Source organism: Drosophila montana, unplaced genomic scaffold (genome assembly GCF_035044405.1).
Source record: "Drosophila montana isolate Dmon_TW-CO22-7 unplaced genomic scaffold, ASM3504440v1 contig_3733_1, whole genome shotgun sequence".
Lineage (NCBI taxonomy): Eukaryota > Metazoa > Arthropoda > Insecta > Diptera > Drosophilidae > Drosophila > Drosophila montana.
In genome coordinates, this window is record NW_026998620.1 from 9,582,678 (window position 1) to 9,609,571 (window position 26,894).

General features: G+C 43.0%; 1 protein-coding gene across 4 annotated transcripts in view; it reads right to left on the minus strand.

Annotated features, from left to right (window-relative positions):
- Positions 1-7,794: 7,794 nt before the first annotated feature.
- Positions 7,795-26,894, minus strand: part of LOC135436481 (uncharacterized) — a 29,111-nt gene continuing 10,011 nt past the window's right edge. The window contains exons 1-10 of one of the 4 annotated variants that reach the window (XM_064694087.1): positions 19,806-20,233; positions 13,959-14,087; positions 13,559-13,830; positions 11,540-11,756; positions 10,280-10,429; positions 10,017-10,160; positions 9,482-9,790; positions 8,868-9,136; positions 8,513-8,801; positions 7,795-8,422 (exon numbers count right to left, since the gene is read on the minus strand). In XM_064694087.1, coding sequence (XP_064550157.1) covers positions 8,067-8,422; positions 8,513-8,801; positions 8,868-9,136; positions 9,482-9,790; positions 10,017-10,160; positions 10,280-10,429; positions 11,540-11,756; positions 13,559-13,830; positions 13,959-14,087; positions 19,806-20,016 — 2,346 coding nt within the window. In that variant the 5' untranslated portion in view covers positions 20,017-20,233 and the 3' untranslated portion in view covers positions 7,795-8,066. Of the gene's footprint in view, positions 8,423-8,512; positions 8,802-8,867; positions 9,137-9,164; positions 9,411-9,481; positions 9,791-10,016; positions 10,161-10,279; positions 10,430-11,539; positions 11,757-11,833; positions 11,952-13,558; positions 13,831-13,958; positions 14,088-19,805; positions 20,245-26,894 lie in introns of those variants that run through there. The other 3 variants (XM_064694088.1, XM_064694089.1, XM_064694090.1) reach the window with 3 other exon arrangements.

Sequence of the window (26,894 nt, forward strand, 5' to 3'; positions counted from 1 at the left end):
TATACGCAATTTTGTGTTTATTGCCTTGTAGCGCTTTTATGTGTGCATGTGTGTGCAGTGTGTGTGTGTAAGCACAAACTTGCCGCCGTACACCCTCCCGAGTTCCGATCGTTAGTCATAACTCGATGAGCATTTGTTGCTTCTCGCAACGTGAGACTTACGACGTGCAACGGGCGATACATGAAATCAATGGACGGACTGGCGAGAGTGGCGCGACTCAAGTAAATTTCATTTGGCTGCCAGCATCAGAAATTTGATTGATGACTTTGACTGATTGCCATCATGGCTGAGACTTAACTGCTGTCTGCTTTTGCGGTCAACCGATGATTAACTCAAGCTGCTTTTGCTCGGGGCTAATGTCGAGTGAATTGCCGACTGTGAGTCCCTTTCATGACTGTGGCAACGATAAGTTGTCAACTAGCAGTCGGTTCATGAATAATGCACTAATGTAACACTCACACTCACACACACGCAGACACACAAGCACTCAGTTGTGGATGTGGCTTAAGCTCAAACAGGCAACAGTGGCAGCCAGCACTATTCGACTAGCGGTCACGATTGTGTTATTAATTATGCTACAGACAGTGGTCAGGCGAGGAACTTATTGTGTCATTTGAAGTAATTATCCGAGGTTAAGCTGTAACCAGTGTCTGGGCGTGCGCTGTCCTTCGTTACCAATCAGAAGCGAAAACGTGATATAACAAATTGATGTGCTGCTCCACAGCCACAGCTCGTGCAGACCATTCGACGTTCCAGACGATTGCTGCCAACATGTGCAGCTAATATGTTCATATGGAGAAGTTTGCGCAATTATTCCGGCAAACAAATTAAGAACATATGTGGCAGCACGCTGCGGCCTTGCCCCAGTGCGCTTCTCCGAATGTTGCACTTTTAATGTTATTAGGGAGCAATCTAAATAGCATCTTTGAAAGTTTCTTGCAATATGCGTGTGCACTGCCCCTAGGGCTTCTTTAGATTGGCCATTGCGTTCGCGGTTTTCCATTATTCCAGCACAATGTTTCGCATGCCTTTGACGATTTACGATGGGCTTAAAAACGCACCGCTAAACGCAGGCTGAGCAGGCCGGGAGCCAGCCAGTCTAATCTGAAGCGATCCGGACAGGCACTCGGCGTCACTGAAGTTTTCTAATTGCCTCTGGCAGCAAAAATCGAGTGGCCAACTTCAAAGAGCTCAACCAAACTAAGCTCAACCAAATTCAGAAGGACGTGCAGTCAGCGTAGAAATTGTGCCAGCGCTTAGCTAATAGAGACGAATATGCATTTGGCCCTATACAGGAAAAGTTCCTTTGAGCCAGCCCACTCGCCATGGGAGTTAACTTGATGAACGACGATAATTGTTTCTGTTTCATTGTTTTCTCTTTCGCTCCGCAACAGGGCTAGAAACTTAGTCTTTTTAATTTGTAACGCATTACGCAATTAGATTGTAATAACTAACAAGGATACTCTTTTTATTCATTAAGTTTATCTAATGATCAACCAAATTGATTTTGGAAATAACATAATTTTTTGAAATTTTTTAATTTAATTCCTTGGAAATTCTATAGAGTATATTCAGGTATGCCACCTTAATTACACATTTAGCTATCACCAACTACCAGGAATTCAGAAAAGCATGAAATGTACAATGTACAAACGTACACACAATTGAAAACAGAATTTAACAGAACGGATATTGGATAGTGGCATTTCAGTGTGTTACCATATCAACTTAAAAGCATAAAATTGTATATTTGTTTGAGAAGGAAAAACGCATATCAAACAGATATTTGTTTAGTTAGTTGTTTGCTTTAAAAATTAAAACAAATCAATTTTCGCCAGTTTTTGTAGTGACTTCTGTTTAAACAAAAATATGTATAATGTTCACAATTTTACCCTCGTCAAATGATAGTCAACATAATGTCGCAGTCATGTCCAGATGATTATTAAATTTCAACGATAATTGATCTCTTTGTGTTTAGGTAGCGTCACGTCCCAGACATATGCAAACGAACAGTGAAAAAAATATGTGCTTTGTTACCATTTGCATATCTAAAAAGGTTGCCAAAAGCATATCGTTTATATGACTCCATGTGCATCAGACGAATAAAGGAGAGATCCAACAAAAGATGCAGACCATTTCTAACTGCTGCTAACTGCTCACTCGTTACTAAGTTTGAGAAGGACTGGCCAGAGCGTAGTAAGAAATTAGATAAATTATTTGAACAGCATTCAATTTGCGGCAAAGGCCGCCCTCGCACATGAAATGCAAACATGAAGCGTAAACAGGACTTTTTTCGGCTTTAGCTATGCAAACAGTCAAATGCAAGGGTCCTGTCTGGCAGCCAGTTGGCAGGAAAAGAACGTCCAGAACCTTGGCTTCAGCTCATATTTTATTCAACTGTACCGAAGGACCACACGAGTGACTGCTTCGGCTGTGGCTAAGTCTTTGGCTTCATCCGCGAACGACCCGACTAACGAACTTCTGCAGCTGAGCTCCTTCCATTTTTCTTTTGTTTTTTTTCGCCAAGAATTTTTCACTAGGCTGGTGAAAGTGAAAAAATGATGAGAATAAAGTGCAAGTTTACAGGCCGTCGTCTCTGACAGTCTCACTTACATATTTTTTAATTTGCATATCCTTGAGCATGGGCAGACTAACTCAGCAACTGGCTTATAGGGATAAGCTAGGCTCTTAATTAATGTAAAAGCTTTTAATAACTGTTCTAATTGTTAGACTTTAAGTAGTTTTAACAAGCCAGTCGGCAAATTTTACCTTAACAAAATGAATATAAAGAATTACATACACAGCAAAATAAAAAGCTATTAACGGATTAAATATACATTCAAATTAATTATTTACTTTACAGCTACTTTAACTAATTAGCTAAATTCGACTTCACACAAACATAGTTAAAAACAATTTAATTTAATCAAAATTACTCTGATTACCCTGAAAAGTATGCTTTAAAAATGACATATATTATCGTTTGTATGTGAAATGCTTATTACAGTTTATACGAATTTTAACTTTTCAGCTTACCCATGCCAACAAATATATTGTATATATTCAAATTTCAATGACAATCTTAATCTTAATCGCTTGGAGGAGGTCACACTATGTATAATCGATATAATGGTGCGGCCATGCGAATAATGTAAAGCATCTTTGCAGTGCTTCCGTGTGTGCCAATCCTCGACGACTTTTTCTGTATTATCGAAAAGTTTCACAAAAGAAAGGAAATTATCATAAGTTTGTTAGAGGGGGTGGTTGTCGCTTTAAAAGTATTTATGCAAAAACATACACACGGCCACGCATGTGTTTTATGGATTATCGATTTTCATTTAAGAACATATTAAAGTGCAGAGTGGGAGATTGGGAAACAATGGCTACAACAACTCCAACTATGCCGAGACTGTTGCTGTTGTGTTGACGTAATGAAATTCCATCAAGGTATTTTGTCTCTGTCTCCCTCTTTACGGTGCTCTGACAAGACATGTTCGTCAGTCAACAGGATATGCCACGTCAGTGCGAAAATTTAGCAGTTGCCTGGGGCGCAGTTGACATTTCTCGACGCACGCATGGACACAAAGAGACAAAAGTTAAATGCCAAAAAAGGAATTAATGTAATTAACACAGCGTGTCGCAGGCAAATTTCCTGCATGTCGGCGCCCTACAAAAAACACTTCTCATGATGAGCTCTTCTCCACTTTGCGGCCAATCTGTGATATTTAAGGTAGCTGTTGTCGTTGGCTAACTAGTCAAAAGCTTATGTTCCAACAGCCAGACATGCAACACATTCGGATCTTGGCGAAATTGGCACCATAAGGTTTGCGCTGCCTTTGGTCAAAATGTTAAGGATGACATCACGCAATGAAGCTTGCCTCCAACTTGTACAATCAGAGCACATGCAACCAAAAGTAATTACACTGCCATGCGGCACGCAGGTTGCTCGCAAACTTTTCTAAAGGAGAAAATAAATTCAAACAGTTGCGAACCTGGCTAATGGAGTGTGGAGAAGAGAGTGTGGCCTGGCTTCTTTCTTGACTGCCACAAATTAATTAATAATGCTTGTAACATTATCATTAATTAGATTGCAGCAAGTACTTACGCATTAAAAGGGAATGAATAGCTTACGGGTTGCCATGTTGTTTCGTTTCTGGTTTCGAGTTGCAAGAGATCGACAAAGAAGCGCTAGGAGAGAATCAAAAAGAATTCCAATTTGCTGGACAATTCATTCATAATTCCTGATATATGTCATTCATAATTACTAAATCATTTATAAACTGAGTAAATAAATATAAAATTTAAGCAAGAATTAACTTAAGTATTAAGGCATGCTATGCTGCCCAGGCGATGCAGGGTTAAGTACTTGTAACATTCCCAAAAACACAAAAATAAAATGGGTTAAGCTCATTCCAATAAGCTTAAAATTTCAATTTACAACGTGGCCGAAAATAGTTACCAGATCATGATTTGGACAAGCTGCCATAAGTTTAATGACTTTACTAAAGCAACGTATACGTGCGTAATAACATGGTATTTTTGTACACTCAGAAGCTTAAATATTTTATGCAACAACTTCAATTTGAGTTTAATTACTGCTTGCTGTGACCTTTTTTTAAAATTGTAAAGAAGAAGATATTTAAGACAGGTATTCTCTAATATAGATAAATACGCACTGCATAGTTGCGCTCTTTATTACGACTATTAAATAAATATCTTATTCATTTTCTGTAAATGCTGTTGCATTTACCTAGTTGCTGCAGGCCCGATAAAAAATAAACCAGTAGATAAAGTTAAGCCATCTTAATTTGGTTTATTTGCAGACTTTCCACAGCCGCCCTGCACTTGACAGCTTATTGCCACCCGACACCAGTTTGCTGTTGTTGTTGCTGCCGTTGTTGTTGCTGTTGCTGTCGTTGTTGTTGGCGCACAATAAATATTGATTACGATGGTGTTTGAAATTGTTGTAGGTTTATTTGGTTGAGATGGCTGGCTTAATGTTCCGTTGAAATTCTAATTTATAAACCAATTAGCAGCCAAAGCTCATGGCACACCCATAAATTTTCCCTGCCAACAAATTTAATCAGACAGTTCACTCGGCTGCCACTGTCTTTCTCTTCGCCCAGATCTTACGGATTTCGCATAGTTCCTGGCCCTTTGGGCCGTGCTCTGTTGTCCTTACTCCTGGTAGGCGTACTTGCTACCAACTAAATTTCATTCACGCTTCGTTACTTCGAATCCTTACAAAACTGAACTAATCGTGCTTTGCTTTGCCTGCTTAACATAGATTCGTATACTTAGTATGATTATCTAGAACAAAGTAATTAACGAAACGAAATATTTTAGGGGATTTGGTTTTGTAAGCCAATGCAATGTACATAAGCACTGCTGAAATTGAGGCCGATAATAATCACAAGTACCTTTTTTACCTACCCAACTTACTAACATTCCGGAATTAAAGTGTGCCGTTTTAGATTTTTCAGTAATATTTTATTTATGAACTATAAATTGATTTAAAATGAAACATACAAAAGGTACAATACATAATTGAAAAAACTATAGCCAAATTATATTCACAGTTTTAGTTAAAGTAGAAACTTTATTCTATGCTTTGGTTTCCATTAACATTTTCCATATTTATCATGGAGCATTTTGAATTTTATGATACAGTACCTAAACGTACGATTGGAATTGCAAAATGCCTTTGGGTCATTAATTATACGCCTGTATGTATTTTTAATGATTTAATTCTACGAATAGTTGTTATATTACCAAGTACCCGAACTATTCGCCTAGCCGATAACTTTCTATTCATAATGCATTTTGCAGAGCTCATTTCCTAAATTTTAGCGTAACACGAATATTTTATATACATACATTTAATAACCTCTCTATTGTGAACATACGTTAATTGTTATTTGGTAATTGGATAACTCCAATTATATCCTATTCTATTCACGAACCGGGAAGACTGCAACTCACAGCCGACCGCAGAGAACCAAAGGAACAAAAACACACCGCATGTAAACAATTGGCTAGTTAGTAAAGTGCGTTTTTGTTTCCGTTCGGGTCCTTTTGGATGCAACTGTACTTTAATTACGGTCAGCATTTCGACCTATTTGTTTGCTTAATTTGTGCTATTTTCCGGAATGTTTCTTTTTTATACATCTTATGTACATATTTGGCTAATTGGGGGTCGGGCGGCTATTTTAAAACGTGAATTGTAGTACTATCGTATTGTTTTTAGGATATATATATGTATATATATATGTACATATATATCTATATTGTTCTGATTATTTACACGTTGATTGGATGCATTCCAACTTATATGAAAGAACACACTTAGATGCTATTTAGGAAGGCACTTGACATTTGAAACAATAGAGTCAGCTTTAACAAAGAGATGAGAACCGACAAGACCAACAAAAACTCAAAATGCTTTAGAACGCATTTTCACATACACATATATAGATCTGCAACGGAGAAGATACAAGTCTATGACTATCTCTTAAAATGTTGTCTGCAGCAGCATTCCCACACACATTCCCACAGGCCTAAACTGCAAGGTATATCCAGTTATGTAGGCATTGGTACGAGAAAGCTGCTCACCTTGGCACGCAGGAGCAATCCATTAACTCGCTGGCCAGACGCTTCCTATACCCCAGGGATAGCTATTCGGGGCCCGGATATTAATTACGCTCATCCGTTTGTAGCGCATTAATCCGAAGTACATACCACTGAATTATGCACACACGCGAAATCGCTCATACAACAAGTTGTACGCCGTGGTTGAGTTATGATGCCACCTCCTGCAATGTAACCTGTCCGCTATGATAACCCTCCCAATAAAGCGTTTATGAGCCTCATCGCCCTAATCTACGCACAAACACACGCACGCGCGCATAAGCTATGAACTCTAGGTCACTTTCTCTCCCTCTGCCACGCCCTCTCTCTCATTCACATTTATAGGAGCAGAGCATTATGAAGATTCCTTTTGGTAGGGAAGTGGAAATATCGTGATATTTATGGGGGGTGTATGCATACACGCACACATCTATGGAGTTATGTACATATATGAGGCTCGCATCTCATCCCGGAGCTCGGCTCTGACAACCCATTAGTTTTCCCTTTGCCAACGACTTTGGGAATTTTGCTGCTTCGCATCTTTGATGTATGTGAGTGTTTGTTATTGTGAAGCCTGTTGTTGCTGTGTATTCATGGCATCTGTATGTTTATATTTATGCGTGCGTTTACATTATTGATAACATTAAATGAGCCTCACGCAATTTGTTTTCATTTGTCCGTTTGGATCGCATAATTTTATGGCATAGAGAGTCGTGCCTGGCGCCTGTTGTTCCCACTAATGTGTAATTCGTTCCGTTGCCATGAAAACGATTGGGTAATTAAACATTGAGAAAAATGCGATTAACCCAGTTATTATGGCAAAAGGGATGCAAATTCAAAAGGTTATCGAAGTAGGTGAGCATATGTAAAATCAGGAAGTCGTATCATTCACTCACGTGGAGAACTCTGCGCAGACCAACATTTCTATGCTTAACCTACAAATTATTCTACCCTAACCTTTCTATGCGATTGCACCTTACTGTGAACTGACCTCGGACCTTGCAAGTGCGCGTCCGTTCCATTCATTAGTAATTTACAGTTACAGGAAGCTCGTCCATTTAAATACATTTATGTATACATATATTTTAAAAACAGACGTCAGCCATTGTTGCCCAGACTCTGAGAGCAATCTACTCCTTACACACCTGTTGTTGTTGTTGTTGCTGCTGTTGTTGCTGATTCCGATTCTGGCAGCAGGTCTCTGGGCTTAGATCATTCCCCTGTAGATTTGTATTGTCGTTTATGCTAGAAGTGGCCAAGGGTACTGTTGACCCATTGTTGGCTTGTGGCTAGGGCCTAGCTGCCGGCCCATGAGCAGCGTCTGAATGAGACTCTGCCTGAGTACCTGTGACATCCTGTCTGGCATAGCTATGGACGTTAGGGGCGGTCACGCTGATGGCTGTAGTATACACGTGAGGCTCACAGTCCCCCGTGCTTGGTCATCCGTAATAAAACTGCGAGCTCACCGATAAACCAGTTGATAGAGTACGCGGGGCCGTGCCGTCATAGGACAGCTGAGGATGGAGCATAGCTGTGGTACCGGGCTTTGTGCGGCGCAATGTTGATGTGCCTGGAGCAGGCACATGACTTAGCGATGTCATTGCTAGAGGCGATGTGGTCGGCGGCTGCTGTGTCGGTGGGTGCGCCGGGGAGCCGCTAGCTAAAGAGGAGGGTGGCGTCGGTGTGTTGCTCGGTCGCTGCAGCACGCTCATGGCCTCGGCATTAATGATGTATCCACCGCGAATGGTGGGCGCCGTTGTGTACTGGGTCAGAGATGTAATGGGCACCATGGTGTCTGCAAAAGCATGAATCGAAAATGTTGACGGAACGCATCCCAACAAGTCCAACTGACCACCTGCCAGTTGAGGCTGATGAAGATACTTACTTAAGCCACTGCTGCCGGGCAAAGTTCCACTAGGATCGTTCGCGCCAATTACAATTGCCGGTGCCAAAATGCTCGCCATGGACCCCTGTGCACCAGTAGCGCTGCCGGCGCTACTTGTAGCTACATAGGTACTTGGCGACATGCCGATGAGGTCCGGCGACTGCCGTGCACCCATTAAAAGGGGGTTGGGAATCAAACCGGAGGCCGTGCAGGGTCCGCCAACTGTCGCCAGCTGGCTAGGCGCTAGACTAGTATACAAGCTGCTGGCTGGCGCGTAAGTGATGTAGTTCTGCAGTGTCAGACGACAGATGACAGATGGCATTTGCTTCTGAGTGGGATGAGTTATGCTACCCACCTCGTTCTTTGATACGCTGGGCACTGGTATGGAAGTGGTAAGGTCAATGTCGGCGTCTATCTCGGAAATGGTGTCGTTAAAGCCGCTGGGGATGTTCGTCTCGTCGCCCAGGCCTCCAGCGGTGCCCCCTTTTGTAGATGAATTGGACTGCGTGTCACTGGCCATGCGCCGCTTCTGCAGCACCAGGCGCGTGGCCACAATCAGAATGGAGAAGAGGACACCGACCAATCCGACAATTAAGAGATATAAATAGAGACGCTGCTGGTCGTCTACGAAGAACAACGTGGTTATGGAATCGAGTTAGGAAATCTCGTATATAAATATATCAAAGTCATCCGTTGAGCCGGGGATTTGCCTAACTTAAGTCCGACCCCGTCTTGTTTTTAAATTGAATTTAAGTCAACTTTAAAGCTATTTGTGAATAAGATTTGAAATGCGAAAAATGTCTGCTTCGTCCTCTGTGACAGTGAGTCCTCGTGGGATTACGCCTACATTTCGAGACTGTTTTCCATAAGGCCACCGACTGCCAAAGACCCCTATGGACTGGCGCTGACTTGTGTTTGTCATTATTACAAATGTAACCTAACGTTCAGGTCAACTTGGAAGAGACTTACCCTCCAGACTCAAGTCGGCGCTGTGTGTCATCACCGGATTGACGCCACTGCCATCCACATCTGAGTCCAGCGAGCCGTTTGTGACGGTGTGAATGCCCTCTGGATTGGAGTTGGCAGCGAGACCGCCGCCGCCGCTAGTTCCGTTGCCTGCAACTGTTTTGGTTGTGTTGCTGTATAGCTTGGGTATGGCCTCCGACTCTTTGTAGATGAGCTCATCGTCGTATAGGTCATTGATGTCGCCCTCAAAGTCCTCCATTTCGTCAGCCTCCACCTCTGACTCGTTGCTCTCCTTTAACACTTGCTTCGGCACTATGGAACAAAGACATAGAGCGCCCAAACGAGCAACATAAATCATGCGGCCAAGTCACCGGTAACGGAGGGTCGGACGCCAAGCACCAGGCATCAATCTTGCGCCCTGACGCGCGATACGATGCGATGTGATGGGACGCGATGCGACGCGGCAACAAAGGCGCGCTCTAAATCATTCTGAGTGGCAGGAGCAAACGCCCCTTGATTTTTCCTACGACCTACTTACCGCATGTGTAAACAACCTTCAAATACATTCGCGAGTTTGGCTGGCACGGGGTGCCAAAGGTATTCGCATCAGCGGCCAAGTTGCAGCGCCTTCGTCCGTGGCAAATTTGCATCACAGTCTCCGTGGCGAACGAGGCAAGGCATGCTATTAAAGGCCAGAGATAAAACAGAGTAGTGTTGTAGCAGCGTGCGAGGCAAGGATCGCTGCTTGATTGATGCAATCCACAGTTTAGCCACAGGATGGTCATCACCCGCAATACTTACTCTCCTCGCGGACGCCCTGCGGCTGTGGACACTGAATGCTCTCGTATTCCGTGCGTCCAAAGCTTGCACTGTAAACGGCAATCCGCGAGTACGGATTGCATTCCAGCTGAGCGACATCGTTGTGGCAGGCAACCTTGCTGCGGAACTCATCTGCAAAACCAATGCCAAGATTAGCAAAAATTTTCAACAATTTAAAGCACCTCCGTTCATATATAATAATTGGCAAATAAACGTGAAATTTCATTTTATCAAAAGGGATCATTTTTCCTCATTATCAAAAGAAATGCACTTTTCTATTTTGTATCTCCAAGAGTGACGAATCCGATTGGCACGATAATGGGATGCTGATTAAGATAATCAATGATTCAGAACTTTGTAATTGGAAGCCAAGAGCTCAGTCAGTTCATGCTCTGCCTGTCATTATGGTAACTTTGGCTTTGACAACAAAGCTGAATGCCAAATATATATATGTATATATTCGACAATGCGGCAGAGCATTTGCTGCAATTTGAACCTATCCAAGCTCCCGACTTCGGCTCCCGGGGCCATGTGCCGGGCGCTGCGCGGAAACTTAATTTTGTATCGTCGATGTTTTTTCAAGTTATACAAAGCACGTGCAAATGCCATTGGACTGGTAGTTCCACCGAGCGATGCTGCCGTTGGCGGCAGTGCTACCGGTTCGCATTCGATACGCTTCCTTGCCCCTGGCAGTTGGCCACGCTTTGGGGGCCCGAGTCCGCCAACTGCTGTTTAGTAATGCTAACGGACTAGTCGATGCCCGCCCGGTTGCTGCTGCTACCATTCCACCTGAGTGAGTTTTTGGAACGCACAACAACAGCTCGCTAAACTGGCTGTTTGGGTGGCTGCGCAATGGCAAGACTGGATAGCTGGATGTCTGGGCCTTTGCCAATACGTGTGCGCGTGCCTTTGCCTGTGTGCGTCAGTTTTAACAGTATTTGTTTGGCAAAATATCGACACTGTGTGCTGCAGGTCATGCCCTAGGACGAGGACCTTTTTGCAGCACACTTGTACAGCTGGCAGACCCAAACCAATCGAAAAGCCAAAGTCCGGATGAAGCCGATTCTCGTTTAACTCATTCGGTTGGACGTTTATATGTCGATGTCGGGATTGTTCAGGCCAGTTTTGTGTTGCCGTTGTGCTTGTAGTGTACGGAATTTGTTAGCCATTTTACGTGTTCTATTGTACGCCCAATAAATCCAACCAAATTAAACAAAATTTGCGCTGCAGCTGCTGACTTACATGGGCGACATTTGTAGGCGACCTCGACGATTTTCCTGCGCTTGGGGCAGGGGTCGTTGCTGATTGCATTCGAGCTGGCCGTGCTGCTGTGATAGCTGCTGGTGCCGGATGAATCGCCCACTCCGCTGGCGCCCAGCCCGTAGAACTGTGGAGATCCGTGAAACTTGCAGTGCTTTTTCTTCTGGCAGGCCTCCACCACAGTCTGCAGCAAGGAGTACTGTAAGGTACGAGAACAGAGAACGAAAAATCAGTTGCAATTTAGTTTTCCAATTTTATTTTTCTTTTTTCCCATACTTGTCGCATTGGTGTGCAAACAGAAGAAGCTGAAAAGTGAACGAGTTCAGGAACTGGGCGGAAATTGTAAACTTTTACAAATTGAAATAAAATATTTGCATTAAATATGTAATTGAAGTGTTTCCAGTTGTGTTTGAATTTATTTTTCTCTTACATATTACTTATGTTTTAGTTTGATATGATAGAACTTGGCAAGAGGATGTGTCCTTCGTCGCAAAAAGAGCAATCAGCTTATCAGGAATATTGAGCTACCTTTGAAGCATTTGTAAGGCTTTAGTGTCCTTTAAAATCTCATAATATATTTGAAACGGCTAAAAAAAGTCCGCTCTTTAAAATGCTGATCTATTTGCTAGACCTATTATATGCATAAAACACGTTGTCCGCCATATGCGTGGCATGTATTCAATCAAGAGCCGCATTGTCTTTAACTATCTGCACTTGATATCGTTCCACTTTTTCGTGTTTCAGGCAACTGACAGACACGTCCAGTTCCAGGCCAGCACACAAGCACGGCTAGCTGCGCATATAGCACAACGGCGAGGATATAAACTGTTTATTTTCAAGTTATTTTTCACTATCTTGTGTTGACAGTAGGGGCCGAAGCGAATGAAGAGGATGATGAGGGCGACAGGACGGCGGGATGGCGGTATGGCGGTATGGCGGGACGGCAGGACTGACAGCAGGTTTAGATTTGCCTGGCAACGTCAACCATTGGACGAGTCGTCACAAAATTTAATAACAACGACAGCGACAGTGACAACATCACCCTGCAGAGAAACAGAGCACCAGAGAGCGAGAGGGAATAGGGACAGAAACGGCGAGCGATGAACAACAAAAACAGCTCCTTGAACAATGGCGAGAAATGGAGACAAAAACGATGCGAGAAATTATATGCTGCGGTAGCCATTTTTAGCGCCATGTTGGCGCTGCTGAGCAGAAAGTTTTGGGTTTGCTGCCCGGCCTAATGATGCCCCATGGGACGTGAAGGCATCTCGGCCGGCACAGCGGGTAGGCCGACATGCCAGACAGCACATTGACTTTGCTTGACACAAAGGCAACTTTTGGCCTTCGTCAATGTTTTTCCGAGCATTTCTCAGCGGTTCGCATGTTGTTCATTTTGGACCTACATGTAGCTCCTAGTGTCATCTTAAACGCACATTAAAACCGAAATAAAATGAAATGAAATGAATTCAACTGTCTCGTATTGTTTTCTATGTTGTTAAATTTGCTTCAAATTTAAAATCATTTCATTCGCCGTCATCCGACATCTTTTGTTTGGGTTCAAAGGATGCCTTCAGATGTCGGAAAAGGCAGCTAAATTGTTTAATGAATTGGAAGCGTTATTTGGCATGCGGACAAACGAATTTCCTTATCCCTTTTTAAGTGCAACTGGAATTTAAAGCGACATTTTGTTAACTGCTTAACGTTAGCTCAAACAGACTCGAAACAATTTTGTACATGCCGCACAACTTCTTAGCAAATATTGCAAAAAGGGCCAAATTCAAAGAAATTGCTGGTAATACAATCCCAATGGATATAATATATTGCAGATTGCACAACTCAAGGCTCAAAAATGCTTGCACTTTAAAATAGTTTTATGTGTCCTTAAATTCCTTTTGTGGTTTAGCACGCCAAGCTATCCGCCTATATCTTTTTTTTTTTTTATTCTCAAGACATGCTCTCCATGTTCCTTTGTAAAACACCCTGAAAATGGTGCCTACTTACCTGAAGAGCATTTGGCCACATGCAGTTTTCAGGAGAGCTTTCGCTCTTTTGAGCATTGTCTGCTGAAGATTCGGTAATGGTTCCTCCTGGTCCACTGGTGCTAGTAGGAACTTCAACGGCAATGGCATAGCCGCCGTTCACATAGCGGTTGGCGGGCACTTTTTGCGAGGTGGAGCCAAAAATGGAGCCCCGCAGCAAGTGTTTTGCTTTTCCCCGAATCTCGGGCTTTACGGTGCCAGAGATGGGACACAACTCCTCAATGCTGTAGCCATCTGAACAAGCAAAAGGAACATAAAGCACGAAATGGCAGACGTGTTAAGAATAAATGGCCCGAGGATGGCCCTCTAGAGGCCGAGAGAGAGAGAGAGAGAGTAAAATTAAGTGAGAGCCCAACACTTACCTTTCGCCACAAACTTGTTGTACTGGGCAAATTCAATTGAAATGCTGGTGCCGCGCGGGCAAGCAATTACCACCTGATCCGTATCACAGGCCGCCTTCTGATATGTGCGCAGTGTGGCCGATAAAAGGGCTGTTGGCCATTCGCGGCATGGGTGCACGGAGATGTTTCAGTTGTTTAAATTGCGAAATGTCCGTTGGTATTCAGAAATATGCATAAAATGGAAAAGAAGAATTTAATTAAAATAATTAAATATGATTATAGTTATTTATAATTTAATTAATTAAAAATAAAAGATGCGAAAGGATAGCTACCCCGCATTTGTGTGGATTCTGATGGGGATATTCAATTTAATTAAACCCACACGATATCAACTTAAATAAAATTCCTACGGAATAGCACAGCTAGCGTCTCTTGGAATTTATGATTTTATACTACAATTTCAATGCTTCCCTAAAGTTGTGGCTAAGTCTTATATTTTATAACAGACTAAATTGAATCAGGCAGCTCGTTGGCTTTCAGTATTTTTCGCTGTATTTAATAAGAATTCCACGCGGAGGCCAGATGAGGCGACCTAACTAGAATCCATGCGGCGAGCTCTTGCGCCAATCACCTGAGCTAACAAGAGTCGACGCAGCGAGGAAAAATACTGAAAAGCCCGCGCGCTGTTGTTTCCACGAAATGGTGGCAGCCCAACGCTGGCAAAAGCCTTCAAGTAGCTCAGCTCAGGCGGATTCCTAGGCGTGGCTGGAGCGTGGCGCTAAAAATGCGTTTCCGCACTTCAAGCTAGGCGCCAAGTGCACATTTTCAGCGCGCCACAGTTTCGCCGCTACCTCTGGGGAGGTGCATGCCAAATTATACAAAATTCTTGGTAAATATTTTCGTTGGTTCGCTTCTGTTGTTTATACCTTTGCCTAAAGCTACAACTTACTTCTGGTCGCGCTGCTGCTATATGGTATGTATATTTATAATAATAAATATATAAATGGATATTTATAATATATTGAAACGATGTAATGGCATAGGCCATTTATATGAATGTGGCCTTTCAATTAGTTTGCTGCAATGAATCAATTTCCGACAATTTGCCAGAACGTTCAAAGGAAAAACTAATTGAAAAGGTCTATCTATTATCAGCTGAGCAATTTAAATACCAAAACAGTTGCGGGCGCAGTTTAAATATGTATGTATTATATGGTTTAAGAGGGGGCAGGGTCTAGTTGGTTCTCGGACATGAAATATAATTTAGCCGTTACCGTTCATTTCTGGCTTCTCTCACTAATGAGTTTGGGGAGCTGAGCGTGCGAATTGGTTTTGTTTTTGATGACTGCCCATGGCAGGGGCGTGTCAGCCAGCACGAGCAGGATGAAAAAAGACACTGAGATTGAGGGTATTGCAGCCCAATGCGGGTGACTGCCGACTGCCGACTACCGACTGCCAACTACCGAATGCCGACTGATTTATATTGCAAGCCATAAATTATATTTAAATGGTGCGTTTCGCTTCTGGCAACATGAGCACCCAGCGTGGCTCGTAATTATTTCTACATGGTATATATAGTATATATATACGTATAATCACGGACTGACCGTTGACTGGCCCATGGCCAAACAGCCAAATGGCAGGGCAACGCCCAGTGACAATATATTTCAAGTCTATAGTTTGACCGCCCATTCGCCTATCGGGCGGATGCAAGTGGGCCACATCTGCTGACCAGATAGCTACTTGTATCTACTGGCATCAAGATGGATTGGATCTTTTTCTCACGCTGTTCCTCTCGCAAATTATCTACTTTATTTTTTACTAATCTGCATACATGAATATTAAATTTAATAATTCTTAGATAAGTCGCATACATGTTGTTATTCCTAACGCGTCCTGCTGTTCATATCTCTGATATTGCACACTTGTGCCAGCTGGCGGCACATTAAATTAATTGTTATGACTTTACAGCTATGGCGCTGGTCTAGGGGAAACTTCCAAATGGTTCCGCTAGTCCTTGACTCAATGTGTTGGACGTTGCCGCTCGGAAACGAAAGTCTCTGAAGTTTTTATTGGTGCCATTTGACTTCGGCAATCGAATCACTTTGGTATGGAGCGAATCCAAATAAAAGTTCGCTTTGCGCTCGGCCATAAAATCCTGAATCTCCGCCTGCCTGTCCTCACAATGCAGCATCGAAAAAGTTTACCTTTTAAAGTGAGAGTGTATTCAGCGTGTTGCTTAAATTGAGAATACAATAAAAAATACAAAAAAAAAGGGAGCAAAAGTCCCTTTGACCTTGCGGTCTGCCTCGGCACAGTCATCGTGCATATATATATGTACTATATAGTACACTTATATACTCCCGTCTCCAGTTGCTGGCCAGTAGTTGAATGATGCCGCACTTTTAAGGCGGCTGTATGAAACTTTTTATTTGATTCGAAATTGAAAGCGCTCCAGACAGATGCCGGTAGCTGGCACTCTTAAAGGCCGACCGTTTTATGGGCCTACCGGTCGGCGAGGGGCTAAGCGTGTTGGGGAGTGTAGTGATGGAAAACTGTCGGGCATGAAATTTGTTTTGAGCACCGACATTACTTTCTCAACTTCTTAAGTAAATATGTGTGTGTGTGTGTGTGTGTGCGTGTGTGTGTATAGTATCCACATGTGCACCGCATCGTTTTACATACTTATGAATAATTTAAATATATGGGCTCCCGTCTCACTCCTGTCGACAAGCCCAAATGTACAATTTTGCAAACTGAATGCTTGGTTGAAAGAAGATTACGATTGAATATTTATATAATGTATATTCTTATTTATGTGTAAGATTATGTCAGCGCATTGAATAAAATCTATTCAGCAATGTCGCTCAAAGCAAATGCAGGAGCCAGGTAAAGGACATTACCTTGAACACCAATGGGTTGTGGGCTTTAAAGGAAGCCTAACATGAGGGTTCTTAAATAAACGGGTTCTGGTTTCCAAATGCACTTAATCGGCAAATTTAATATTGACATAATAAACTGGGTCGTCGACCGTTTAGCCTACATAGGACATCAAGTGAGAAAATGTACAAAATAAATACTTTTGCCCTTTCGTGACTAATGATGCCTAGCCCGAATTCTACTTTTTTGCTAGGGCACACACTGTACACACACGCTTGTACCCAAAAATATTCATAAAAGGCCAAAAAGAATTACGGCAAAGAGAGAGAGAGGGACATGTCTTTGACACACATGTGTATTTCAGAAATGGGCTTAGTAATAAGCAAATAAATAGGTATATATGAGATATTTTATGATGAACCCCTTTCTAACTCAATAATCGGCTGATTTACTCCAGAGTCAAGCGGTTCAAGTGTTTCTTCCGCTAATCGCAGAGCTCTTTTTCAGAGACAGATTACCCACTATGTCTTTTATGCTAGTAAATTTCAATGCAAATTTACGATGCTACGTAAGGGTCTGAAGTTGGCTTTGCATACGAGCGCAAGTGGCTACTGCAGATTCCAGTAAATTCTAGCTTTCGATGGAAGAGATACTCATATGATGTATGTATGCTCGCATGCAAGGACTCCATCGCACAATATTGCAATCGACAATTTGTTTTACTTTTGACGACTTCCAAATCTCAGAGGAGCTCCTTGCGCCGGCAGCCACCACGTTCTCTTAGCCTCAATTTAACTGTCAGTACTATTTGCTGTACGCTGTAGGAATCCCCCTGGGTTCACACTGTCGACGTCTAAGTCGCAGCTTTGGGACAACGAATGCTCGATTGAATGCTTTGGAAGCCAACGGGATTCAGTGTAGAGCACAAAAAAACAACAAGAAGAAGAAGAAGAGACAACTGTCATCGGGAGTTGCCGAGTCAATGGCCCAGAAGAAATTGATTTGTTTTGATTTATTCCCATGTACTTGGCAGCTCCAGCTCCAGCTCCAGCTCTTGCCCGGACCAGCACTCGCTCTCATCTGTCCGGGCTTCGCACTTGCAGCTTTGATGTTGCCGTTGTCCTGTTTGTCTCTTTCCGATGCTCATGCAAAATTGTGTTGATTTCTTTATGGGGCTGGCAGTGGCTGTGCCCGTTCCACAGCGCAGCTGCTGGTTGCTACCATATTTTATTGTCCCATTTGACTTGCTTAATAAATGGGAATTCGCCAGTGTCGATACTATTGAACAAAACCCTGGGGCCGAATTGGCGTTGCGGCCCGGTTGTCCTGTGGTCCCAAGCCAATAAAACTTGATATGTATCTGTTGTGCCTGGCGCCCAGTCAGTTCTGTATGCTGTACAAATAAATCTAATTAAATGAAATTTAATATGGCTCATCCATATTTGGGAAAGACCAAATGATATCGATTGTGAAACAGTTTCGGGCCATAAAAGGCTAAATGAGCCTAATAACCAAAACGAAAACAAGCTCTGAGTCCTAATAACAACAATGACTGTGGAGAAAACTAGTCTCATTTCAGAAAGAAAGCCTAAATAAATAAAACGATATTCATGACCAGCTGTGGTAGTATTAAATTTGACTCTCAAATGCAATTGTTGACTCTTAAATATCATTGCGTCCAGCTCTGAGGTATGATGATGATGATGCTTGTAAATTCGGAGCTCAGCGGAAATAAGTCATTCATAAAGTGCACGGAAAACAAAAAAAAACAATACAAAAGTGAAATGAATAAAAGTATATTGTTAAGTGTAGACATAATATTTTCCCTTTTCGCTGACGTTGGCATTGTTTTCAGCTCGGATTTTGTAGTGGACCCCGGTCTAATCCTGAGGAAACAAAAGTTTATGACATTTTACGAGCTTTTTTAATACTTTGTGAAAACTTTGCACATTTCCATCCGTCCGCTGGCTATCCATCTTTAAGCTCGGCAGCTCGACGGAAACAAAAACAAAAATTTATGAACCTGTTATGTCATATATGGATGGCTAACCGGCTGACGGCCTGCCTGGACAGCTGGCTGCTACCCTGGACATGAAATCCAGAAGCAAGTAATACATACAAACATCCAGATATATGTATATGTGCATTTTCATACATAAATACCTACATATATGCTTATTTAACTCGCCTTTTGCATTGTTGTCAACTCTGAAATGGCTGGAATACAACAGATTTCACTCACGTCGCCAGCAGGGCGTGTGGTTTTTGGACGCACTGCGTCAAGTTATAAAGTTTCATGTTTTTCTTTTTTTTTTTTTTCCTCTCCACATCAGCGACAAGTGATGGAACTTTGGGCGTGGTGTTCTCTGAAATTCTCGGGACAGACATTACTTTGCGTAATTTAGAGCATAAATATTATGAGCTCGCGCTGAGCGCCAGCTCTATCTGATGGGCAATGAAATATTTGCTCATCCGGCGCATTTGTACGCACATTAGATGAAGCTGGGCGCCGGAATGGAATTACCTTCGAGGAGCTGCTTCTGACACACAGAATTTTTAAATCGCAAGCCTTAAATATGCAAGACAGTCGAAATCTAGAGGCTATACATAGCAGATACTCGCTAGCATTTACATTCAGTTGGCATGTGGTTACGCAGTATGTAAATGAAAAGATTTAAGGACCTTAGGGAAATGACAGTTATATTTGTGGCAGAAGCCAGTTGGCAGGCGGGAGAGCTGAGTAAATGGGACAGGATATTGCGACATGTTATCCTTATCCCAGAGTTGTTTCGCATTTGTAAAATTTTATTAACATACTAAATGGAATATCATGCTGCGCTATTTGCTGCTCCAGTTGAACATTTTGTTCACGTCATCCTTTGCCAATTTGCTTGTTGTATTCATAACAAGTCCTTAAATGGCGCAAGGATGCTTAATTAACATATGATTAGATTTGATTGGGTTTCGACTTAACTGACTGTGGCTTACCCAAGGGATCAATGCGGAATATTATTTCGCCCTCGGCGCTGGCCGCACTCAGTGCGCACAGAAAGGACAGCATTAAACACTTGGCCTGCGTGTAATCCATTATCCTGCGAGCTGAGCTCAAGCTCCAGTTGCCGCCGGCTGGCTTGGCTTTGGCTTTGGCTTTGGCTTTCGCTTTGATTTTGGCTCCTATGCGAGGGGCGTTAACCGGCATTCACTATCGGCATTACAAACGACGCTGCTGCCACTCGGCCAAGCTGCAACCACACCCGCTCCCGCTCCCGCACACGCTCACGCACACGCACTTGCAGCCGCACCGCAGACGGAGTGTGGCACGAATGGAGCTTAGCATGGACTTTTCTTTTGGATTGTGTACCGATCGGCAGTTGCACAAATTTGTATTATTGATTTATCTCAGTCCCTTCGAACGGATGCCAGTTGAATTCGATTCGCTGTGCCGTCGGCGTTTTCCCTTTCACTGGTTGGGGTTTCGTTCGGATGCGCTTTCCGCCTGATTTGTTAGCACTTTGTTTTCACATTTGTTGCTTGCGTTGCAGGAAGTTCGCGAATTTCACAATTTTTCTGTTGTGCCACAAAAAGAACGATTTTGCATTTATTATCAACTCGATGCTAGGTGCCTTCCAGCCCCAAAATGTCGATCAATAAAATGCACACACACGCACACACACACAAAACCCAGCTCGCCCCCTCGCTTTCCGTGTAGGTAATCAAATTGAATGACCAGCGCCCGAGAGCCAATCATCGCCCCGGACAACCATCGTTTGCAGCCTGGTAACGATCCTGCCTGGCCGTAATGTTTGGAATGCGCACTGAATCGATGCAGTTGCCACCTCACCGATAACAACAATGCGCTGTTTATATGTCCGCACCCACGCTCCATGCAGCACAGGCAGCACATCAAGCCCATCAAAATGCGACAATGTGCATGTGTGTGCTCTCATACATATGCAAATCAGAGACCCAAAAATAAACCCAAAAGAAGCAAATGCGAAATTCACGAATTTCGCACTGCCGCAGGCGACGATGAATGCAATTTTTTCACATTTAAATTTCATTTGATTTATTTGGAATTGCCAATGAAACAAAAGCCACATTGATTGGCCGCCACCAGCCAGTGTCACGTTCCGTCGCACGCTGCATGTCGCACGTTGCACGTTGCAACTTGCAACAGCATATGCCAATCGCAGGGACATTAATAGATCGCTTTAAAACCGCTTTCTGCAATTACAAAGAACAATTGGTCAGCGGGCCAAAGCGTGCCTCAGTAATCCGATTGCTTAAATGCCCAACTAGCATGTCATTTGCGCAGGACGCAGGGGACAGGGCGCAGGGCGTGGCGCATCCATCATGCAGCACATTTGCCAACAATTAATTGTGATTCCGTCGGCAGCGAACACTCAGCGGAACTTTTAATTAAAATTGTGTTTGACAAGCAAAGCGAAATTGCCGACGCTTAGATCAGGACCGGGAAAAGGATAACATTGCAGACATATACAGCACGATTGTTGACAAAACGTAGTTTGAACATATTTCACTTCATTTGGGCCCAGCCAATGAAATGCTTAATAAATGTCTCATGTATGTCAAGTGCTTAACCCCCATGCCCCGCAACGCCTGCGGCTAAGTATTTGCAATTCAGATTACCGCTTACACACACAGAGAGAGAGAGAGAGAGAGAGAGAGAAACTAATTTGATAAGCAAACAGCATTAAATGACGCCTGCTTTTCATTGAGCAACTGTTTCAAGTACACTTAAGGATACGCGGCAAATACAAACTGTAAACTTAATCAATTTTCAACAATTCTAAAGGGTTTCCAATGACAACACGCACACACACACACACCCACATACTGCTACATATGTGTGTGCTTATGTCATTCGTGCTCATTAGTGAATGACAGTTAGTTGACGGAATGACAGCTTGCCGGAGGATTCTAGCAATTATGCTCGCATCTTGCGATTGAAGCTCGGCTGCGCCTTCAACTTGGCCAACTGACAACTGGCTGGCAGAATTATTCGGGTAGCACAAATCAAAATCCTAGACTTGGGCATGGATGGGCAGCAACTGTTTTTGGCATTTGTTATATTCCGTTATTCAATTATCATATTTGGACAACGCTCCAACAGTGAGGGTAGGTCGGGGGAGAGGAACTTGCTGCGCACTCGACATTTGATTAATGATGCGAGCCAAGCCAAAGTTTTTCTGCTCCACTTCAGAGTGTGCGTGCCAGGATGTGCGCGCGTGTGTGTGTGTGTGTGTGTGGTGTGTGTGCGTGTGGTGTGTTTGTGGGTGGATGGGTGCCAAGATAAACTGCACACAATCACACTCGCATTAAATGCACCACACACACACACACACACACACACACATACGTACGTACAGTTTGTGTTACAATTTTACCACTGTCATTTAGGACAATAGGAAATGAGGCCGAGATGAGCTTGTGAGCCTGTGGGCCGTGGCCCGTGTGGTCACAGAAATGGCTTTATTTCAGCTAAAAGTGGCGACAAAATTGAAATAAAGCGACGCAAAAATAAGCGAAGCGGCAAACCGCCCACCACACTCACACACACGCACACACACGCACACACACAGGGAAGTGGAAGTGCCCCGGAGTGGGGCATGCCACGTGGGAGTTGAGTTGCTAACCAGGCTGGGACCAAGCAGCACCGGCTTAACGTTCGCTAATCATGGCCAAGAGCGCAACCTGACAATTTCTTGTTAATTTCGCATATTTGTGGCGGCTTTTTCTAGTTGCACGTCACAGTCGGCGGGTTGGTGGGTCGGTGGGTGGACTGCTCGTTGCTGGTTGGTGGTGCTGCCTGTGTGCATTTTAAGTGCTCCGCCTCGTTGGGTTTTAAGCATTCTTTTTGCGCTGCTTGATTTTTTTTTTTGTTTTTTTAATGCTCATTTAAATTTTTTCAGTTGGCCGCAAAAATGCGAAACACACGCGCACTCAAAGGAATAGCTCACATTTGGCCACGTTAAAAGCACGTGCAAAATTTGGCTCCGACCACGAGGATGCGCACGCCCCGCCTACCGCTGCTGCGGACTCCGTTGCCGAGACGTAGCTGAAGACAAGTGCGGAATGTGCCAGCTCTGGCCCAGTCGCTATTTGCAGGAATCACGCGCGTAGCACGTCCGTTGCCTTTGAGTGTCCGCGAAGAACTGACTGCCGTTCGGCGACGTAGCCGCATCGGGATGCACGAATCCGAGCAAGCAGCTCGGCTCGAGCCGAACTGCTGCCGCCGGGAAATACTCTCTTCGAGCCAGGTCGCAACACAACGCAAGAGACCACAAACAGAGCAGAGCATTCGAAGAGAGCGCCGCACTAGACTATGACAATGACGATGGTCATGTTTGGTGGGGCTGACGAACTACGGATCTGGGTCAGTGTGCCCTTTTCTTCAATCCCCCCACCCGTCCCGCCAGCAGCGACCAGCAGCCCAGTGCCAGGCGGCGAGCCGCCAAGAGTTTTTGGTCTGCGAGCCGCATTTAATCGAATGTAACGTTTACAGTCAACTTAACACATTGATTTAGCCTATCGTAGGTAAATTAGTGGCCAACTGCCAGCAACCCCCACCCCTGTTCACCCCTCCACATCCTATCTAAATCGTTCCGCAGCCCTGTGTGCACGTGTGTGTGCGTGTCACTGGATGAAGCTACGGTTGTGGCACGGCTGTGCGTGCGGCTGGGTGATTATGGCTGCCGCTCAGATTGGCCTCATAATTCGCTTCCAAATCGCTTTTATCACTTATCCCACACACACACAGACATATATCTGTATATATATATGCGTACATGTGTGTGTGTGTGTGTGTGTGTCTTTCGATTGGGCAAGGACACGTCAAGGCGAGAAACAACAACTTGTTGCTGGCGCTTTCATGCGAAGGTGAGCATGTATATACACATACAAATATGCACAATATGTGTGCTCATATGAGTACATAGACTTAAGATTGTGCATTCATTACAATTCGATGTCAAAGTATTATCCTGCCGTTGTCTTGTGCTGTGTGTTGTGTGTAGTGGAAGAGGCATGGCATATATGTGAATGTGCATATACATATGCACTAAGCAGAGCTATGTAGGCATAGAAAGGACTCTTAATGATTTATTTATTTATTCATCAATATAACTTATAATCAAATGACATTCTTAACTACTTTTGTTAAGCCGATTAAAGAGTTGTTATCGTTAGAATAGTCCATAAAGGTATTCAGCTTTTGATTTGAAATTCTTATGCTGGGCATATTTCTCCATACATATTATAATAACACTTGTACTTGAGGGCTTCCTTTTGGAAAATGTATTTATTTATTTGCGTTTCGTATTTGGTTTTCAACAAGGTAAATAAATGTCAGAATGGCAAACAAACCATGCCAAGCTGCCAATCCGTAAATATCAAGGTGTTTAATTAATATAATAATTGTTATGAGTGTATGCACATATGTATATGTATATGCATTTGAGTGCGTATGTCAACACCAACTAATTTATTGGGCCAACAATCGTTGGCCAAATTAACAATCTGGCTGTGCGTGATAATGAAATATTTGATTCGTACTTTTGTGCATCGAGCTATTTGATTATTTAAATGCATGGCACACTTATCCACAATATTGACACGATAAACAAATAGATCAAATAAATATTATACAAATGGAATATTATAAACTAAAATCAATTCAATTAACTACACAAAAGTTGCAGCAGCAAATGCATAATATGGTCTGAGGGAAGTTTTTCCATCCTTAACATGAAAATAGTAATATAAATTAAAAAGAAAGCCGCGCAACGCAGTTGCATTTTATGAAACTTCGTTTTGATAGATAGCTCAGTCCGCAACGCAGGAGAGCGCGATATATTCTTTGTTCGTGCCTTGCGTTTTGGCAGCTCACAGTGACAGTCATTTTTTGTCCCCTAGACAAATGCAACAGCAGCATCAGGAGCAGCAGCAGCATCATATAAACAAGGCAAGCACAACAATAGAGGCGTGGCTACTTCTCGCAGAGAAGAGCGTAGAATTTTGATGCTTTGAGTTTGCTCAATAAATTAAAATAAGTCACTTTTGGCCCAACAATTCCCACAATATGAATGCAATTTATGTTGAAAGGCAGCAGAGCTCATAACTCATTCGAGATCTTCATCGACTGACCTAGGATTCGGATCCCAAACTGATGGAAATAAATATCGAATTGTGTTATTCATGACTGACTTTAATTGAGTGCGATATTTATGCATAAAACAAATTTATTAAAATAAAAAATAACTACTTGAATAAAGCATTCCGATTATACATAAATGTGCTATAAGAGCAAACAAATCATTTGTATTTAAATATATTCCTACTATGCGACTCTTATGAATTCAAGTAAGACTAACTTACAGTCTCTTTCTGGAACTCATAGCACACACATCCGTCTGCTGACCCAACACTTATAATGGACTAAGCACGGGACTGCCTCGCTCTGTTCCAGCTGCAACGTATCTGGTCTATACCAACCGTAAAGATTGTTCTTGAAACTATTTTCCTCGAATCCTGTCTATTTCTATCTCTGTCACTCTTTCTATCTCTATACCTTTCTCTACCTCTATCGCTATATCTACCTCTTTCTCTATCTATCTCTATCTTTATCACTGTCTCTATATCTTCCTCTATCTCTATCCTTTCTCTATATCGATCTCTGTCTCCATCTCTATCTCTATTTCCATATATTCTCTATTCTATCTCTATGCCTATCCCTTTCTCTATGTCGATTTCTATCTCTTTCTCTATATCCATCTCTATCTCTATTTCTATCTTTATATACAACACAGTCTCTATAACTTCCTCTATCTCTATCCCAATCCCCTTTTCTATATCGATTTCTATCTCTATCTCTATCTCCATTTCCATCTCTATCTCTATTTGGATTGCATTCTCTATCGCTCTATCTATATCGCATTTCCCCTAAAACTGTGATATAACTATGGCATTACCCCGCCGAAATATTGTTAATTTTCTACACGTTGGCATTCGTTGGCTGGCCAAAGTTGGCTGCTGCAAGGGGTTTGATGGCCCCTTCATGCATTAACATTCAAGTGGCCGGATGAGAGAGTGCCTGCCAAGGATGCATATGTTGACCGCCGGCCGTTGGCGGTTGACGGTTGGCGGTTGACGGTTGACGGTTGGCGGTTGGCCATGGCGCTGGCGCTGGCGGAAATCGCTTAGGAATGCGCACTGGCCAACCGCAGTTGGCGGGCAGTGCTCGCAGCGAGGACATCGGCAACTGTCACGCATATTTAAGCTGTCATCCGAGCAGCAGGGTCGCGGGTGCCAGCCCGTGTGGACACGGCACAGGTGGAGGCCACTCAGGCAGCTGGCCGACATGCTGTTCGTGGAGCTGATTATCTGAGTGATGCACAGTCATCCACCCATTGCTCACCTTATTTACCTTTCCCCGCCTTTCATTGTGCGGCAAAAATCTGGCTTTGACTTTTGCCCAGCCTCAAGGTTGGTGCTCACCAAATCCGAATGCGAATACGAATTTATCAGATTTCAAACCACGGTCAAAGCTGTCCATAATGCGCATCTTGTGGATGTATGACAGAAGAGCAACGGGATATTTATTAACCAAGCTCATAAAAAGGTATTTACCTTCATCCCAGGCAATCAAATGACCAACAAATTCACGAGTATCTTTCAGGCACTTTGCTAAAAAAAATTTGTTACAAATTTCTAGTGTTGAAAAATCAACAAAAATAAAATAAGTCAAGATATCCATAGACAAGGAATACAAGCAGTGCGTGTCTGGAATTAGAATCCACTTCCAAAAATGTTGAGCTTCCAATAGGATATTAACAAAAAAAACTGCTTGTCCCAAAACGTAGCAAACTTTTGGTGTGGAGCCACATTTGTTAGGTGTGGAGCAAAAATAGTAAAATGTGAAGTTAAAATGGTTGCTAGCTCGGAATGTGAAAGCTATTCAAACTGGTATACAATACTGGGAATAGTAATTCACTTATATATTGAACGAAAAACATGTATACAACTTTCTTACGTTTTACAACACTTAACTAACAAGTC